Source organism: Aythya ferina (genome assembly GCF_964211825.1).
Source record: "Aythya ferina genome assembly, chromosome: 6".
NCBI lineage: Eukaryota > Metazoa > Chordata > Aves > Anseriformes > Anatidae > Aythya > Aythya ferina.
Window position 1 is genome coordinate 34,193,201 of NC_140303.1, and position 18,486 is coordinate 34,211,686.

At 40.3% G+C, this 18,486-nt stretch overlaps 2 protein-coding genes across 6 annotated transcripts; one reads left to right on the forward strand and one right to left on the reverse strand.

The window, feature by feature from the left end:
• Positions 1-92: 92 nt before the first annotated feature.
• CEP70 (centrosomal protein 70) lies at positions 93-11,828 on the reverse strand. Of its 4 annotated transcripts, none has more exons than XM_084524386.1 (16): positions 11,620-11,828; positions 11,045-11,144; positions 10,767-10,890; positions 10,280-10,460; positions 9,781-9,950; positions 8,572-8,631; positions 7,788-7,887; positions 7,306-7,394; positions 6,616-6,690; positions 5,408-5,510; positions 4,585-4,755; positions 3,754-3,900; positions 3,056-3,224; positions 1,634-1,748; positions 686-765; positions 93-300 (listed from the first exon to the last, which is right to left on the reverse strand). In XM_084524386.1, exons 2-16 carry the CDS (start codon positions 11,103-11,105, stop codon positions 239-241), a joined length of 1,707 nt encoding a protein of 568 aa, XP_084380512.1. In that variant the 5' UTR covers positions 11,106-11,144; positions 11,620-11,828; the 3' UTR covers positions 93-238. The 4 variants fall into 4 exon arrangements, with proteins under 4 accessions (XP_084380512.1, XP_084380513.1, XP_084380514.1 ...); XM_084524387.1 differs by having other exon boundaries at positions 11,509-11,827; XM_084524388.1 differs by having other exon boundaries at positions 9,781-9,935; positions 11,620-11,804.
• A 16-nt stretch (positions 11,829-11,844) lies between these two features.
• FAIM (Fas apoptotic inhibitory molecule) lies at positions 11,845-17,909 on the forward strand. 2 transcript variants are annotated; one of them, XM_084524390.1, is made up of 5 exons: positions 11,845-11,901; positions 14,229-14,364; positions 14,643-14,871; positions 16,208-16,257; positions 17,137-17,909. In XM_084524390.1, exons 2-5 carry the CDS (start codon positions 14,254-14,256, stop codon positions 17,284-17,286), a joined length of 540 nt encoding a protein of 179 aa, XP_084380516.1. In that variant the 5' UTR covers positions 11,845-11,901; positions 14,229-14,253; the 3' UTR covers positions 17,287-17,909. The 2 variants fall into 2 exon arrangements, with proteins under 2 accessions (XP_084380516.1, XP_084380515.1); XM_084524389.1 differs by lacking the exon at positions 11,845-11,901 and adding an exon at positions 13,502-13,606.
• Positions 17,910-18,486: the final 577 nt, after the last annotated feature.

The window sequence follows — 18,486 nt, forward strand, 5'->3', positions numbered from 1 at the left end:
TCTCTCTCTGGGACTGCACAGACCAGTTGTTTGTCATTATTTAAACTTCTCTTAAATTGACCATGAAACAAGAATTCAGAGAAATGAAGGAATGCAGCGGCAAAGCCAAGTTTTTATTTATGTGAAAAAGTGTGAAACTTCATTAGGATAACAGAGATTAGAGGTAGCCGTAATGGTATTCGTCAACAGGCTGCTTCACGGGTTACATAAGTCTTCCTAGAATAGACCAGACTAACTCTTAACTAGCTGCCAATTTCAAGTTTTGTACAGTAGGTAAAATATCATCCAGGTTACTGATCTCTGGAACAGAATGAAAAGCAAAATGGTAAGACACGTACATAGAACACCCTCAACTTCAGCCAAAATTCTAGCTTAATGTTAGATATGCAGCTAGTGAGCAAAAAATACAGAGAATAAGCTCCTCAAACCTTTTAATGATTTTAGGAAAAAAAAATAGTTTGTGAGTAATGCAATTGAATGTAAATGAACCCCATTTTTAATGAAAACAAACTTATGTTGGCCACTTTCTCAGGAAAGAGTGAGAGTGAGGCAAAAGTTAGCACCTTTTGTCATACTTTGTGTTTTGCTGCACACCAGGAGTAAACAAAATAGGTGTTAGCTATTTAAAGTCTTAAGAGGAAGCTTTGGCATGAGGATAATTACAGCTGCTACAAATATTACTCACCTAGAAGACGGAGCAAATCTTGAATGAGAGCTTGAAAGGGTGGAAAGAAGCACTCATGTTCTTCTAGCTTATTGATTATACTGAAATTAGTAAATAAGAATATCAGATCAAAGATGTAAGACCATTTTAAGCTCACTCTGTTGGCTGTCTTGCCACACTGTGTCATTGCTTTCTGAAAACACTGCTGCTTCGTAGGATGTAAATGCATCTACACCAAAAATGCATTCTCAAGTTCTGAAAACCGCAGGCAGCAACTGTTAATTGTCAAAAGAGTTTCTAATTTCACTAAAGTCTCTAATTTCACTATTTCTGCCCTATATACATCCTTCCTTTCCTCCTTACATAGCACCATGTAATTTTTGGATGGGAACAGTAGCCCCTGTATGCTAAATATACTGCTTGGGGGTGGCTGATATAACTGCTTCAGAGGTGGAGGCAAGGAATATTTTACAAGCAGCTCATCTCTAGTCAGAATTGTGAGAAGCATAGAGAAGTTGAGGGAGTTAGTACTGTCACCTTGTTAACTGTGTCAAATTTACTGCTGCAATTAATCTTTTTGAACATTTGTATAGCACGTTCTCAGTGCAAGCTCTCACAGTTTGCTACCACGTGTATGTTCCCAGCTGTTGACGATGAGAGTAAGATTTGTCCAGTTCCCAAAATACACGTGTAGGAAGTTTGAGGCATACATTCTCTCAGCAACTAATACATGTCAGTATTAGACCTGAAGCCTTGAAACACTTTCAGCTCCCCACCAACATGCAGTAGTTGCTGTGTCTCCTCCTGAAACACAGTTCCATGTAGGATAGTAGTGAGTCCTGAACTGTCACAGCTCACTGATTTTGAAGCAAGTGATTAAAGTCACTTGCAGTATCAGACTTAGACAGGTCTCTCAATTAGCAAGTTTGAGGTTTGAAGAATTGTTGTAGATGGAACAGCCCTAAATACCTGTGAATGTCTTGGGTCCCCAGAAGCTGCTGTACCTGCTCATTCACATTCTCGTTAATGATGTCACACAGTTTCCCAACAGTATCCACTACCACAGTGGGTGGAACTGAACTATCTGGAAAACAAACATTCATGTTTCTGGTAACAGTAAAAACAGGAAAATAAGCCACAATTCAACTCTTAAAAGTACCCAGATTTTACTCAGCTTTCACACCTCTTGGCCTATGAGTTTCATCATTCACAGAAAGCAAAGTGCCTATGCTCAGAAATAAACTAATGTTACTGGGATGAGGGAATCTCTCATTAATCCTTTAGTAGCTAAACACTTGTCAGAGCCGTACGTTCTCACAACTGAGATAGTCCTAAAGTCTTCCCTACACTGTCAGTGGAAAGCAGCCAACTGAAAAATATAAAGAGGTTATTCATTAGGTTCCTGTAACATGACAGAAGTGCACTGTAGGGGGCTAGGCCAACAAGGAACCTGCTCATCCACACTTTGTGAACAGCCAGAACTTGCTTGGGTATTGTTTTTAACCTGCCTTGACTACTGTGATGAAAGGTAAGGGGCTCTTTTTCCTTCTCTCACTCAGTTTCAGAACTATTTGTGGAGGAGATTTCTGCTGAGCTCCATTGCTTTGTGACTTTTAGGGAGATGAGAAGCCTCCTCAGTTCTGTGCTGGTGGCAGGCAGGAAGCTCACTGCTCTCTTTGACTGAAGCTCTGAAGACCTTAGTCCAGGAGCCTTGCCCTCTGGTTGTACACCCTGCAGCACAGCCAAGCCTTTAAACCCATGAGCTCAGGGAAAATTAACAGCTGCTGCTCTTCAGAACTACAAAACCAGAAAAGAATGGGCACCTGGAGGTAACTACTGCAGGCTTCTGAGTACTGGCACTTAGGTCTCAACATTCAACACCACAAGGTTTTTTTTAAAAACAAACAAACAAAAACTTTAGGAGCATTAGAGGTAAGTTCCTGAGGACTGGACGTACTTACCCTTGAATGCATTACTGAGGAGAAATATATAGCAAAGGTTATATAGATAACAGCTGTTCCAAAATTACTGAAAGAAGCAACACACCATTCTTAACTTATTTTTCAAGTAGAGAGTGAAAGATGATAAAGGAGAATTACTAAGTGAGTGCAAATGAAACAAAACTACAGCAAAAAAAAAAAAAAAAAAAAAAGACATCTCATGTTGTTCCTTTCTCCTTCCTCTCTGGCATTTCTCAGTAGCTCCTAAAGGCTTACAAGTTTTTTCCAACTCCCAATAACTGACTGCCCATTTTTATATTTCAGTGAAGGATAAACCTAGTTTTCTCATTACTCAGCAGCTCGACATATCCTCTGTACAGAGCTGGCCTTTCACGTATCATCTTTTTCCTTTGGAAATAGTCTGAAGGAAAGCCAGGCAGTAAGCCCTTACCTAGTTCCAGGAGCTCGTGGAGATTTCTCATAGCGTTGGTCAGTTCCCCCAGTTTTGTGTAAACCTCATTCATTCGTGGATAAACGCCGTTCAGAGAATTCACATCAAACAGCTTCTGGAAGTGCGAGATTATTGCATACAGTGCTGGTAAGGATGGTGTCTGGCTGTTCTGTAGTAAGCAGAAAGAGTAAGTTGGCAGTGCTGTTGCTTAGCAAGGATTCTTCTAAACCACGAAACATTCTTAAAAGTAGTCTGTGAAGAAAACCAGGTGTTAACTTCCCTTATTAAACCAAGGCATTTCAAATATTCTTAAAGCCGAAGAGTTATTTTGAAGAGGGTTTTCAGACAGATATCCAGCAAACCAAAAATATTCTTTAAAAATACTCTTTTGAAAGTTTTCTGTTGCTTATTATGTCTGTTTATATATTCTCAATGCTGACAGAGAGAAACAGACATAACAGGATAATACCCAAGACTACAGGGCAATGCAAATTCATCATTGGCCAAATGACTTTGATTAAAGCAGTCTTCCCCAGGGTGAATTTATCCATTATGTTAAAATAGTCTCTGACTATTGAACATCTTCACACACCTATTTCTTAAACTCCACAGGGCTTTCAGATACACAGGTCTGATCAACATGCGGAGAATGCATTTTAGTAGGTAACTTTTGTTTATAGGACTCTGGTAAGAATTACCTTTTCCTTGTTTTCTATTTCTTCCAAAACTGTATCTACAATGAACTGAAGGTCTTGAACTCGTATGGATTCTCTGCTTTCCTGTGGATCTGTGGTGTGCCAGGGCACCAGTTCCAGAGTCAGTTTTCTCAATGACCTGTGTAAATCCTTTTAAGAGGGAGGGAGATAGGGAGGGAGGACAGCTTATTATAGTAACTGCCTAGAGTTGCTTTTACTACAGAGATAGACTGATCCTCTGTTTCTCATACGCAGAAGTATTTCAGTTTTAGAAACAGCAAGGTCTTAGTTTTCATGGAATTTAAGCATTTTCTTGTTTACATTCTCTGAATTCAAACAAACACTGATATTCTGAAAGTGAAAAATACTTCATATATTACTGCCTCGGTGAAATAAGAAGTGTTGGTCACAGAAAGCTTGGTTTTAAACAAGATTACTTCAATTGTATTTAAATCAAAAAGTTACTGTTCTGGTAAGGCAAAAGGGAAGGAGAATGTGTCAGCATTTACGTGCCGAATACAAAAACTCCAAAGCCTACACGTGGTCGTAGGAACTCAACCAGTGAATGAAAACATTTACATAATATACACAGAAGAATTCATCTGGCCTGCATGTTTTTCACTTTACTATGCTTTACAGTGGTATGAACATTTTTAAAACTTTCTGCTGTCCGTTTAATACCAAGTAAGACAACAACAAAGGTTACACACACACACACAAAAAAAAAAAAAAAAAAAAAAAAAAAAAAAAAAAAAGAGCTACGTACAGGGAAGCACTGAGGGGTTGTCAGCAGATGAAAGGAAGAATATAAAGCCAAGCGTGATGGTTCCTTACCTTTAGGGCCATTAGTTGATCTGCCCACATTTCTATAGTGAGTGGAAGGTGCTCAAATCCACATTCCTGTCCGTTCTCTTTGACATAATTTTGCACTGGCCCTTTACTGCGCCTATATATTAATGGAGGAGCTCTTGGACTTCGTATAATAGAATCAATATTGGACAACACCTTCAATAAAAAAAAAAGTTATTGCTCAAATACAACATTTTATAATAAAATCTCATCATTAGAATCGTGATCATCTAAACATTAAATCATAAACATCTCCAAAAAGTTACTATCAATGAATTTTATAGATGCATTCAATACATAACAGAGTCAAAGGTTTTAAAATATGGTAGCTAAAAGATATGTGAAAGTAATGCAAATAAGATTTCCCACCGAGAGATACTTGATGTTCATCTCCTTGCAACATTGTTACTTCCACTTTACATTTTGCTAAGTTTTACTATATTTGCTCTTTCTTTACTCAAGGTGAAATAAAGGATACCACCTCCTCAGGCATTTTTAGAACTGTAACATCAGGATGTGATTTACACAGGACCTTGATCAGATACCCTCTCCTAAAAGGACTTGGGACTAAATCATTGATTTGGTGTTTACCAAGCTAGCCTCTGCTTTTTTGGTGTATTTTCAGGTAGTTTACACTAAGCCCACATTAACCGCCATATGCAGAACATTCCACATGTTATGGACAGGGCTTTACGTAAACTCTTCGATTCAAAATAGCAAGCTTCAGTTTACATTGCTAAACAAAACAAATGCATTATATTTCATTATGAAAGTGCTAGATACACACAGTACGACGAAATTTGCATACCTGTAAGTACTGCTGGCTCACTGCCTGCAGCTGGTCTGCTCCTGCAGTACTCTCAGGCTCTTTCTTTTCTTCTGTTCCTTCTCCGATACCACTCCCTGAAGACCTGCATGCCAAATGCATACAGTAGGTTACACAAATAGCCTTAGCAGAGATACAACATTCAAATGGATCAAAGAACCAGGAATGTAGCACAAACTTACACCTACAAAGTGAAGTCTCCATTTTATAAATGCCTGCCAATACCATTCATTCAAACTGAGCTAGCTTAAGAACGTAATAGCTAATGTAAGTATCAGAAATTTATCTAAAGTCTCCAGGCTGATGTTATTCCAGACCGCATGCTAATGGAGAGGGGACAATACTAGATGTGCAGTTATTACTTGAAGTTCTACAGTGGCTTTAGAGGTGAAACCCAGAAATTTACTCAAAATAGTGAAATTCTATGCACAGTCTTTATCTACTTCTGCATGAACATCTTTCCTGCCTTACTATATGTAACTCACTACCCTTCTTGTCAATTCTAAGGTGACTTTCAGTCTAAAACTACCGTCTAAATTACACCCAACGCATGAGAGAAATGATCATTTAGACATACACAATGTAAAATGAAGAACCAAACATTTTTAAAGTAGGATCTTCTTCAGATTACGTATTGTGCTACAAAATATGTAACATTCAGTATGCATGTGCATGAATGCTTAAGTGAAATTCCAGATCAAGACACTTTGTCAACACTAGATGTCTAATACCTTTAATGTACTTTCTTGAAACGTTCAAGAAAAAGAGAAAAAATTCTAAGGGCAATATGGACATAACCTCATGTAGCTGCAACGGTTTGCCAACTCTCATAATACTCCCTCATTCACAACCCACAGCACAACCAGTAACTTGCTTTGGAGCTCACAGAGGCAGCAAACACCACAGTTGGGTCCTGCCCATACTGCCTGTGGGAACACTCAAATCCCAAAAGACAAAATGAAATTACAAGGACACGCTGCTGTGCCCCCACCTGGGCACCACGCCATCACTTCCTGAATCCACAGGATGTCTTCAGAGATGCACAAGTGTTTGTTGTCCATAAACCTGGCTCTAGGGAATGGCGATAAGGTACATGCTTTACAAAGTATTTTCTACATTACAGATTGCAGAGTATCTTTGCCTTTAGAAATTCAGAGGATTCGTGGAAGTTACTGAAGAAAAACACTTACTGGATAGTTTTCTTTAAAATTTTCTCTAGTTTCTTCACTCGGTGCTTGTAAAGTTTTAATTCCTGTGCAGTAGGCCTGTTGGAAAGAAAAAGGTCCATATTATTTATGTGTCTTGCACTTGAAGGCATCTATAAAACTCATCCAAGCAAAAAAGTAAGAAAGTTCTGCCAGTGCCATGTCATTCTGGAAAGGAAATTCTACAACATTTCCACGTGGCAGTAACTGTAATGCAGATAAAGTGCGCCACCAAAAACCACTTTTGCTGGATCAGGCTTTCTTACTAAAGGAGTCTGCATCTCTATGTTGACCAGCAGGTTTTAAAGTGGAAATCAGGCTTAGCAGTAATGCTATTAGTGGAAAGACTACGTTTTTGTGAGTGTTCTGGGTCAGCCAGCTCACCAACCCGGGCTGTACTCGTACACATTTTTACTGCTTTTGCTAAATAAAGTGCAAATATTGATGCAATTGTCCAACACAATGCACTGCACAGTAATAACTGATACTATTATTAGCGTAAGGAGGGCAGGTTGATTGTTGCTGGCCTACTAGAATATGAATTCTTTTACAAATTGCTTTTAAAGGCAGATTTCACACTACGCTTTTACAATTGCTGGTGCGTTCAATTTCTGTCTTTATAAAGCAAAGTCTACTGAAGTGCCTTTACAAAGGACGATATTTATCCTTTCTCACCTTGTTTCCAAATCTTTCTTGAGATTTGCATTTTCAAGCACAAGCTGTTCATTCCTGGCTTTTGCTTCAACAAGCTGATTCTGGAAAGACTGCAACATAGACTGCATTATTTCTTTTATTTCTCTCGTTCCATAATAACAAGCTCAAGCACTTTAAAGCATGTATGTGTTAAGAGAGGTTCCCATTTGCCTTACATAGCAAGGCAGCACGGATGAGGAAACAGCCAACTAAGATCAAGAGCTTGCTGCAGGAGACCACAGGTGGAGAACCTGTGATTAAAGAGGTCTTTGCAGTGCTCAGCAACGACTCACAATATAGCACTGAATCTTTGCATAAATAGACAGTGAACCCTGCCCAGAGAGTTTACAAACTATGAAGACAAGAACAAGCAGATAGAAATCAAAGACACATGTATTTCTGTGTGGATCTTCAGGGGTTACCATTTAGAGATCTGCATGGACTTATTCTTAGCAGTTCCTTACCGTCAGCAGTGCTCTATAATTAGGAGTAGCATCCAGATTTAAAAACTCTTCCTTGCTTTTTACTTCTCTCTGTGCATGATCTTCATCTTTTTTATATTGCCTATTAGGAAGAATAAACTCTCACAGTTTATTGCAATTCAATTACCTCAAAGCTCTAAGTTGGTTTAGTTAGCAGTTATGTATGATAATGTTTCCATAAATTGAAAAATAATCAGAATAGAAATTTTGCCCTAAGAGCCACTGCTCTCCTCCTCTCTTATTCTGTGAAGCTGTTTCATCTACTAATTGAGTACACTTATTCCTCCAGAGAAATTCCAGTACAAGCAAATCCCATTTCAGCTTTCAAGATAATAATCTCAAATTACAGCAACGTCTCTCAGGTATCTGCTGGTTGCTCTGTATCACGTAGGCACCACGATGGAGCTAAGAATCTGGAACTTTTTTTTTTCCCCAGTTGAGTGAGCACAGCTAATGCAGTAGTTCTTCCTGTAAACCACTGCAAGAAGGGAAGAGGAAAAGCAACCAAAGGCTTGTAGCTCAAACGGCTAAATACACCAGCACTCCTAGCTGCACTGGCCTCCTGACCTAGCAGCTGCTTAAACTAACTGACAGTTATTCCCGGGATGAATCCAAACTTCCAAGACCATTAGAGTTCCTTGCTGTTTCTTACATGCTAGTGATGACATCTGGAACACAGAACATTTACCTACACAAGTTTTCAGAGCAGTAAGCAGAAAGAAAAAACTTTGAGCAGTTGGACCACGAGGCATTACGTGAGACCTACCTTAGCTCCTTTTTCATTTGATTAATTTGTGATTCATAGTAATCAATCAGACAAAGAAACCTGAAAAAAAAAAAAAAGGGAAAAAATGCTATCATAATTTTCAGATCTTTTAAAAATAATCATGTCCTAAAGATACTATAACCAGCCCATTGGAAGAGGACATCTTGCACAACTGCACTGTTTCAGAAGTGACTGCATCAACCAGTAGGTTCTCCCTCATATCCAAAAAAGAAATGTAGAGGCATTAACCCTATATTAGACTCAAAGTGTTAAAATTACTCAAGACAAGACAAAAGCTAAATCCTTCTGACAGCTTGCTTGCCTTCTGCCTGTTTTCCCAGCGCACTTAACAGCATGGCACACTCAGTTCTAGGGCTACAGTGACCAGAACGAAGGGTCCCACATAGCCTGAGAACAGGGATATCCAAAAAACTGCAAGTGCTTTCCAAGAAGTGGTTGCAAGAAAATAAAGCCACAGAAAACTGGACAGCTGAGAAACTGCCTTTCCTCTTGAGCCACTCTGTGATTTTCTGTTTAGATACAGGTGAGAAGACCCAGGGAACCAAATTCAGTGATCCTTTTTCTCATTTAGTGAGGGCACAGCAAGAAAATGTCAGAAGCACAGACAAACCCTTTGAAATTCTTCCTAGGTTAACATTACTAGTCAGACTTGGATGACCCAGCCACACCAGCACAACTAAGTGACAGGTACACTAGGCCTAAAAACTGTCTAATCTCTGATTATAGTAGACATGTAGAAATTTTATTCCACGAAACATATGCTTAGAATATATTTTTATAACTTGCACAAAAGTACCTGGGAAAACTTACAGCATGCCTGCAGTTAGCAGTTGCAAAGACTGCTTTCCCACACTGTTTCTTAAATTTACATTTTAAAACGTTAAATCCCAGAATTAAATCACCCTAGCAGATGCTGAATGTCCACAGTGAATCATTCTTCTCTCTTTGCTGACACCTAGCGTATGCAGTGGCTGAGAAGTTTTACTTTTTGCCATGGATTTATCCAGCTCACATTTATCATGCTACAACAAATTATTGCATTAATGTACCTTTACAAGGCTTCATATTTCAGCTTGCACTCCTAAGGTATCCAACTTTCTTTGTATTAAGTATCAAGAACAATTATTCTAAAATCTGTTTCTTCGTTTAATGCTACAGATCATTTGCCAATACAAGAAAATTTCTTACTGCTGATCCAGAAGCGACTTGGGAGCTCTTTTGCAAAACCGGCAAAACATTTTGGTTTGAGTGGCAACACGCTGCTGCTCCTCCATCCCAGCTTTGCACAGCTCCTTCTGCAAACGGGCAATAATTTCTTCCTGTTCTTGCAGCTTTTCCTGTTGCTGTTGATATTTTGACTGTGAAGAGATTATAGGAGCATTCTGAAATTATTCTAGTTTGCACACCTACTAGCCCAAGTTTTGCACTCTACTAGCCCAAGTAGCACTTGGTCCTAAGGAAGCTTAGCACTTGCTTTTTAGACATACTGAAGAGGCAGTGGAAGAAGGGTTCATATTTTTTTTCCAATTTATTATAAGAAAATGCTTCAAAAAATGTAAAATCTTACCAATGAATAACATATTAACTCTGACACAAGACTCGTGTTTATCTTGACCTATTTAAATATTTCTAGTGCTTTCAAAAGAAGTCAAAAGTTTGAGTCCTCAGACAGCACTGTGTGAATTACCTGTGAGACCTGCTGATCTTTTTGAAGTTCTTTGACTTGATTCTGTTGCTGGCAAACTTTAGCTATCGTCTCATCTTCCAGCTGACAAATTTTTGATTTAATGTTTTTCACCACGTTTTCCAACTCATTAGCCCGTTGCTCTTGTCGAGATGCCCGACCTCGTTCCTGTCGTATCTCATCTCTAAAAAGATAAATCCTTGATTTAAATTAAACTCATTTCACTAAATACAGTGAAGGATGCGCAGGCCCGACAAACATTATCTGATAACACCCAGTAATAGCCTACGGCAGCAGATATAGTAAATATGCTGCTGTGAGACAAAGCAGCAGATTAATTAAGACAAAAGCTCAAGCAGATCTAGGCCAGCATTGCTGCATACTGGACAAAAATCTCAGGGAAAAGGTCTCAGGCCTTGGGTGTGACAAGCTCCACCTGGCAGAGCTTTTGCTCTGCATTAGCGAGTAAATTCCTTCTGCCACATCTCACCTCAGATTACGATTAGCCTCCATGAGGCCTTGCATCATTCTCTGGTGGCGGTCAGTGTCTTCCACCAGTGTTGTTAATGCAAGCCTTATTCCCAGAGAAGACTGAGTATCTATGACGATCATATCTGGAAAAATACAGAATAAGCAAAGTCTTAGCAAAAGGCTTTTAATAACTGAAGAAGACTGTATCACCACTACCAAATGGAAGTGATGGCTTTAGAAATACCTTATGAATTCTGGCTTGGTATGCAAGAACTTGTAAAATTGGCTTTTCCTTACCTGATACATTTCTGCTGTTTTGGGGGGCAGCAAGACTCACTGGTCTCAACCCATGCCGCATTAATAGCTTGTTTAAGTTTTCCCATTCGGCTTTCTCCTGCTACAGTTGGGAGAAGAGGCAGAAACATGAATCCTGAAGACAAGCTGGTGGCCTCCTATTCCTCTGGTTGTGCATACAGTGGAAGACACCCAATGCCCCCAAATAAAAACCCAAACCAGCACAACGACAAAAGCACTAGAAGTAACGGACACACAGTCACACCAAGCCACAAAAGCCACAGTCGCTCTAGGTGGATTTGTAAGATCCATAAAAAACATTGGGGAAATAAAAACGCTAAACTTAACACACAGACCATCCAGGTTATTTTGATCACTGTTATAAGAGAAAAATACAAGATCAGGCCCCAAGCTCGGGCTCTCCCCTGGCGGCAGCGCCTCAGGGCCAGCCCTGCCTCACCCCCTACCTCCCGGCCGGGCACAGCTTCTCGGCAGCCGTGCACCCGTTTTGCTCCGCGTTTTATTTTTATTTTTTATTTGGTTTTCACCGCCCGGCAGCCGGGCCAGCCCGCGCTCACCCCGGTACCTCAGCCATGGCGAGGAGCGGCCGCTCCGAGTGCGGGGAGCGGGGCGACGGCGGAGAAAAGGGGAAGAGAAGGAAGGGATCGAGCAGCTGGGAGGGATGGCGGCGAGATGGAAGGCGGGCTCCTGAGGCGATGGGGCCGGGGATGGGGATGGGGATGGGGCCGGGGATAACGTCCCGCCCGCTCTCCCGCCCGGTGGCCGTGAGGGGAGGGCAGGGAGGCGGGCTGCCGCCATTTTGAGGCGCGGGGCGGAGCAGGGAGCGGAGCCCCGCTGAGGTAGGAGCGGGGCCGGGCCGGGCCGAGCACGGGCTCTGGTTCTGGTTCTGATCCGGATCCGGGTCCGCTTTTCTCTCCCTCAAGCACCGCCGTGGAGGGGGTGGGCAACAGCCGGGGGTGGGTTAGGGCGGCTGCGGAGCCCGGGCTGCTGCCGTGCTGCGTTATTCGGCTGCCAGGAGGCGGCACCGCGGGCTGCCGGAGGAGCTGCGGAAACGCGGCTGTCGGGGTTTAACTGCAAAAGAATGATCTTTAGCGATAAATTCTTGTTTTTGTCCTTCTGCGCGGCACGTTACAGGACGAGGCAGGCTCTCGGGATGTGGGAGGTGCTGGGAGAGGATTTGTGTCTGTGTGTGTGTGGCTGGTGGGGGAGCCCTGTGCCCTGGGCTCAGTACCTCCTGCTGTACCCACACACCTCACAGCAGCACTTTGGGTGGGTTCCTCACAGAGACCCTATTTCTGCTTTATTTATAAATAATAAACAAGCCCCTGCCTGTACAGGACTGCATCCCTTGGGGGGCTGCTCACCTGGGCAACGGGAAATGCCGTGGAATGATGCAGCCTTTGCTTAGGGCACTTTCATCTCATCAAAGACAATAAATGATCTCTGAAACAGAAAAAAATATTTTTTTTTCGTTTTCAAACAGAAACGTTTGTCACTACTGCCAAAAACACAAACAGTCCTACAGCAGTGTTACGCACGTTTTAAAATAGATGCTTCAGTCAGACTGAAGGAGGTTTAATTTTAAGTGCATGCTTACCATTGTGCTGAAAAGAGACCCTAAAGCTTACAACCTTAATTCATTTTTTCACTAGAAAGTACAGTTATCAAAAAATCAGTTGTCACTTTAATTATAGCTGTTGGTAACTAATAACTCCATTGGGTTAGAGCAAAAGAGCTTGCTTTAGAAGTGCCTTACGGTATTCTTCGGCTTGTGAAGTGTGAAAGTACGATTCCCTGACAACCCATGGGAGTTTCGTTATGGCTTGTGTAATTAGCAGCATAGCTGAGTCCTTTCCTTAACACGGATAGGTCTAGCACAAACTGATTTGGTTAGTCAAAGCAATGTATTAGAAATAAGCCAGCAGTGTTGTAAAACCACAGTCATTGTCAAAACAAAACCCTTAAGCGAGAAGCAAGTGATTTATTTGTGATGAACGTAGCTGTTACCACAGAATTGCCAGGTTGGATTGCTACCAATGATTGTTGAAAACTTCGGCGATGATTTAGAAAAAACAGCAGGTGAAAGTTGTTCTCCTCTGCTATTTCATGTCCCAAGGTGGCAGTAGCCTCTAGTTACTGTTTGTGACTGAGGTGTGGAGGCCTGGCTTTAGTTCCTGCTTTGGTCAAGCTGTTTCCTTCCAAGCTTTTGTCAGGCAAACCATTTTTCCATCAGAGAAGTGACAAAATTGTGATGTGCTACCAAAGGCAGAGTTAATTGCACATACTGATTTTGTAAATTAATACTTTTATCTGCCTTTTAGTCCAAAAGTGTATTGCTGCTTATATTTCTGGTAGTGCATGACAGTTCATGACACTTTAAAAAATAACCATGACCTTACCTGGAGAAACAAGGAAAATTTAGCTGTCAGCACTTTCCTGCTGCTATTCTGCTTTTCTTTTTTTCTTGCTGCTAGTTGGATTAAAAGCCGTTTTGGTTACTATGGCATCCCGCGAGGAGATTACTGTCTATGAAGATGAAGTAAGGTAAAATATCAGAACTGAGTATGAACAGCTTTTGGAAAGATATCCACCGTTCCAGCAGTTGCTTATGACTGTATCTAAACTTTAAAATCATTTAAATGGAAGGATATCTTTCCCAATCTTCTCCCCTGTGTGTGTTCGTGTGTGCAGAGTTGTATCTATGAATGATATAGGTAATACATATGAGAGATTACAGACAAATTTGTTAAAACAGAGTAAATTATAATAGCTAAACTGGTCATCCCAACTATTTTTCAAGCTTAGAAGCTAAAACAGTTTCTCAGAGACCAAATAAAATACTGCATTTTAGTGCCTGCCAAGAAATAATTGTCAAGGAACATCTGAGCTCTGAGTACAACTTTTTAGCTATGCTGTCACCTGAAATGGATGTTTTAGAGGTTAGACGGATATATGTCTTTGTACGGCGTTTGTCAAAGTGAGTTTATTTACCAGTTTTTTGTGATATTTTTGTAAAACATGAAATTGTAAGTAATTGTGTAAGCTTCGTCTTTCAAGTCTCATTTCACAGCTGTAAAAGGCGACTTGCCTGAAGCAGTGAAGCTTTGAACTGTAGTCAGCAGAACTCTTTCAGTGACAACTGATTTACTTTGTTGTGTTTCCGTAGGTCTCGGTACAGCCACTTGGAGAAGATGACAGACCTGGTGGCTGTTTGGGAAGTAGCTCTAAGCGATGGTGTCCATAAGATTGAATTCGAACACGGGACCACTTCAGGAAAACGTGTTGTCTATGTTGATGGCAAGGTGAGCTTGCTCTGTGCTCAAAATTCGCTGAGATACAGATCATCTAAGTGCACTTCCATTCAAAAGCCATCAGAACAAACAAAAAAAGACTAATACATGCAAGTGAGGTATATTCAGTTGGCTAACTTTGCCTAATTTAATGAACTACATCATTTCAGTTAGTGTTAGGGTGTGAGTACTGAGCTATTTCCTCAGTTCTGGTTCGTTTTGTGTTAATACTAAAACGTGTTTCCAGGTTTGTCCATGAATACCCATGGTCTTTGTTTTCTTTTCCCCAGGAGGAAATACGAAAAGAGTGGATGTTTAAATTAGTGGGTAAAGAAACATTTACTGTCGGAGTAGCCAAAACCAAAGCTACTATTAACATTGATGCAGTCAGTGGTTTTGCATATGAATATACTTTGGAGATCAATGGAAAAAGCCTCAAGAAATATATGGAGAACAGGTCAAAAACAACAAATACGTGGGTACTGAGCTTGGGTGGTACAGACTATAGGATTGTTCTAGGTAAGTAAATACTGAATAACTTCATGTTGCTGCCTTCCAATAAACTTGTGTGCACTAAATAACTGAAAATTAAGAGAACGCATAGTTCAGTGGCTAACACTATTGGAGAGAAAAATCCTGGGTGGTCTGGAACTTCAGAATTAGATGCCAATGACAGTCAAAAATAGCAGTCTCGTTAGGTCTGTGGGAGCCTGCTGTTAGTTTTCTGTTCTGCAGCACCGTTGTTAACTAGGTAACCAGTAAACAACGCTTTCCTTTCAGAAACCATAAGCCAAAGTCAGAGAGTCTTTAACTGAAGGAGTATGAAGGTGTTACCCTTCATTTTTTGATACATTAATTGGCTTGATATTTTCTGCAGCACTTTTTAAATGCAAATTCAATCTAGAATTTCCAGATAATACTTTTTCACTTTCTCAGCAGCAGGGCAGTACATCTGTTTTCCTCCACCCCCCTTTCCAAAATACATTATAAGAAGATGGGTGGGAGGGAATCCACTGAGGAATTTGTCCATGGCATCTATCAGGAGAACTTCCTCTTGGGTATTGCTGTATGGTTAAACCTGGATACAAGAGATACTGGGCTCTGATTTCTTCCTAAGCCTAAGGACAGAATGAACTGCCCCAAGGTGACGATGTTGAGGGGGAGAAAGGCAGTTTTAATGACAGAGATAACCTGGTCTCCTCAAAGACATTTTAATTTCCCTGTACTTACTTAAAAGGCAAGCAATATTCAACTCTCTGTTGATGGTCTGTGGACAACAGCGTCAGTAATGTAATTTAGGAGGTTCCAGAGCAACGTAATTTAGGAGGTTCTGCTGGGAAAAGTAAAAATGTACTGTTTCAAATGAAAATAAGAATCATATTTAAAGTGATGCTTCAGTTTTCAAAGGTATTTTAAAAATACAAACAGTACAAATAGATGTTCAATAATGCTGCTTTTGAATTAAGCCTATCTGGAAAAAAATGTTAGCTTCATCGAATAAGCAGTACTCAAATAATTAGCACAAATGGCTTCATTTTTGTTTTCAAAATTTTCTGTTTAAGAATGTCAGAACATAGCTTACAATATTGAGAGCAATGCAGTGCTAACCGCCAGGGCTAGGTAAAGGTAAAAATGTGTATTCACAGCAAAAATAGTTTGCCCATTGATGGCAGAGCCTCCCATCTTTCTGATGTTAGAACAAACTTGTAGCTCAGGTACTGCGGTTAACTAGGAACTTTTCTGGGGAATTAAGAGTAACGTACAGTAAATTTTAAAAATTTTCAGATCTCCCTGTCTGCGGGGGGAGGAGGGAGAGTCTTGTTCTTTTTACTTTTTGTTCTCCTTTCCTTCACAGAAAAGGACACAATGGACGTGTGGTGCAACGGTAAAAAAATGGAAACAGTGGTACGTGATCATTCCCAAAGGCTTTTCCTAGGCTATGGCTGTATGACCAAAGCTGACCAAAATCAGCCACAGCACGTATCTGTAACGGGCTAGCTAAGCCCCAGCGAGGAGCACGGCACTTCAGCAGGGAGTATGAGCATACATTGAGATAGACAGTGTGCTATTGCCTGTCCTGAACTTCCTTTGCTGTATTTTATAACCAAGAACATTTTATATCCTGACTTAACTGTTAATATACCAAAAGTCTAGCCGTATAAGGATAAACAATGCTTTACGCTTTTTAGACAAATCTTCTGGGCCAGTTGTCCAAGGTTTTTAGGGAGAACACTTAGAGGGGAGTGGGAGGGACTCAAGTTTGTCACAGACTCTAGAACCACCTCATCCAGACCCGCTCATGTTAGCGGTGACTGGGAGCTGAACACCTGTATTCTTTTATGGGTGCCGATTTTGGTCGATCTAGAGATGGTCCCTAACACTTTGGGCTTAGGTAATTTTGTTGGAATAAATAAAATCTTCTTGCCACACCAGCATTAATGTGTAGAGCAGATGGGCTGTTCAAAGGCTTCACATATTTGGTGCCTTTATTTTCTGATGGTTCTGTGCAGACTTCCCCATCCTCGAAGGATGTGCTTTCTCACCAGAGCTCACAAACTCAAACATTTCCATTTCTGCTTACATGAAATCTTGATTGTCATTTTCACAAATCTTTAACTGGCAAAGCTGCATCTGCGATTCTGCAGCGTTCTTCAGCAACCACCTACGGCTACTCTAATTACAGGAGCTACAAGTGGTCGTGACCTTGGTAACAGTCTGATGCACTGAGCTTTTATTCTTACCGAAATACCACGTCTGTTTTTATTCTTGTCTCCTTTCTCCCAGGGTGAATTTGTAGAAGATGGGACTGAAACTCACTTCACTGTTGGTGACCACAGCTGTTACATTAAGGCTGTCAGTAGTGGAAAACGAAAGGAAGGAATTATTCATACTCTTATTGTGGATGACAGAGAAATCCCAGAGGCTTTGGAGTAGCCTCTGCTTAACCGCTGGCTGTAGGACTAAGATCAGGAATTTCCAATTACTGTGGTAATTATTTGAATAAGAGGCATTTGGATAATGCCCTCGCTAATATGCTTTACTTTTTGATTAGCCCTGAAGTGGTCAGGCAGTTGGACTTGCTGATCGTTGTAGGTCCCTTCCAACTGAACTGTTCTGTGCGTAGTACTTGGCACACCTAGTTGGTGCTGGGTTTAGTTTCTAGGTTCTGTACCTGAAATTAATCTTTTTGAGGACCAGAGGAACACAACTGTATACAAGCTCTTACATTACCATTTTTTTAAAAAAGCTATATAGAGAAAACATGTGACACTAAGTGCAGAGAAGGCAGGTACAGTTATGCAAATCTACATACTAGGAAAAAAAACCTTGCTATAATAAATTGCTATAATAAAAAGCAAGCTTAATATTCAATAAGATGCAATCCTTTAAACACGTGTATTTGGAGGGAGAAAGCACATACTGAGCATCAGAATGAGCTGTTAAAGTTCTCTCAGTAATTACTTTTTTTCCTATTAAACTGACTTCCAGTGTTTTTCAGATGCTGTTAGAAAAATAGTTACATAAATCAATAAAAAGGTTATTAAAGGTTGGTACCAGTTCTTGCGTAACTGTATTCAAGTTGTATTGTGCTATGAAAACTTGTTTATCTAGAGCAAGAGGAAAGATGATACATTATGAAAAAAAAAAAAAAAACTAGTTTTTTTTTGAAAACTGATGCTTGTTAGAAATTTTTGCAGTAGTTCAGAAACTCTGGGCTGAGCTTCTCAAAAAACAAAACAAAACACACGACCACCACCACCACCACCAAAAAAAAAAAAAAAAAAAAAAAAAAAAAACACACAAAAACACAATAGCAAGTTTTCTCCCATGAAACATTTTAAAACTGAAACCTCTTGAAGGAAGCTGAAATAAGAGTCTATTGTGCGCTGTCTAATCTTAAATCTAGAGCGCTCTATTTTTCTGGCAGTAAGGTGTGACTAAGGAAACATAAGGAACATGTCTCCAATTGCAGCAGCCTTAAGAGTTCAGAATTAGGTTTTTAGAACTTATTTTGTTTGGGGCTTTTCACCTGTTCCTAGCATTGGAAATATTACCTTGGGAATTCCAGGTACAGATGGGAAATCATTAAACAAAGCATTTGAAAATAATTGTTAAACACCGATTACATTTGTA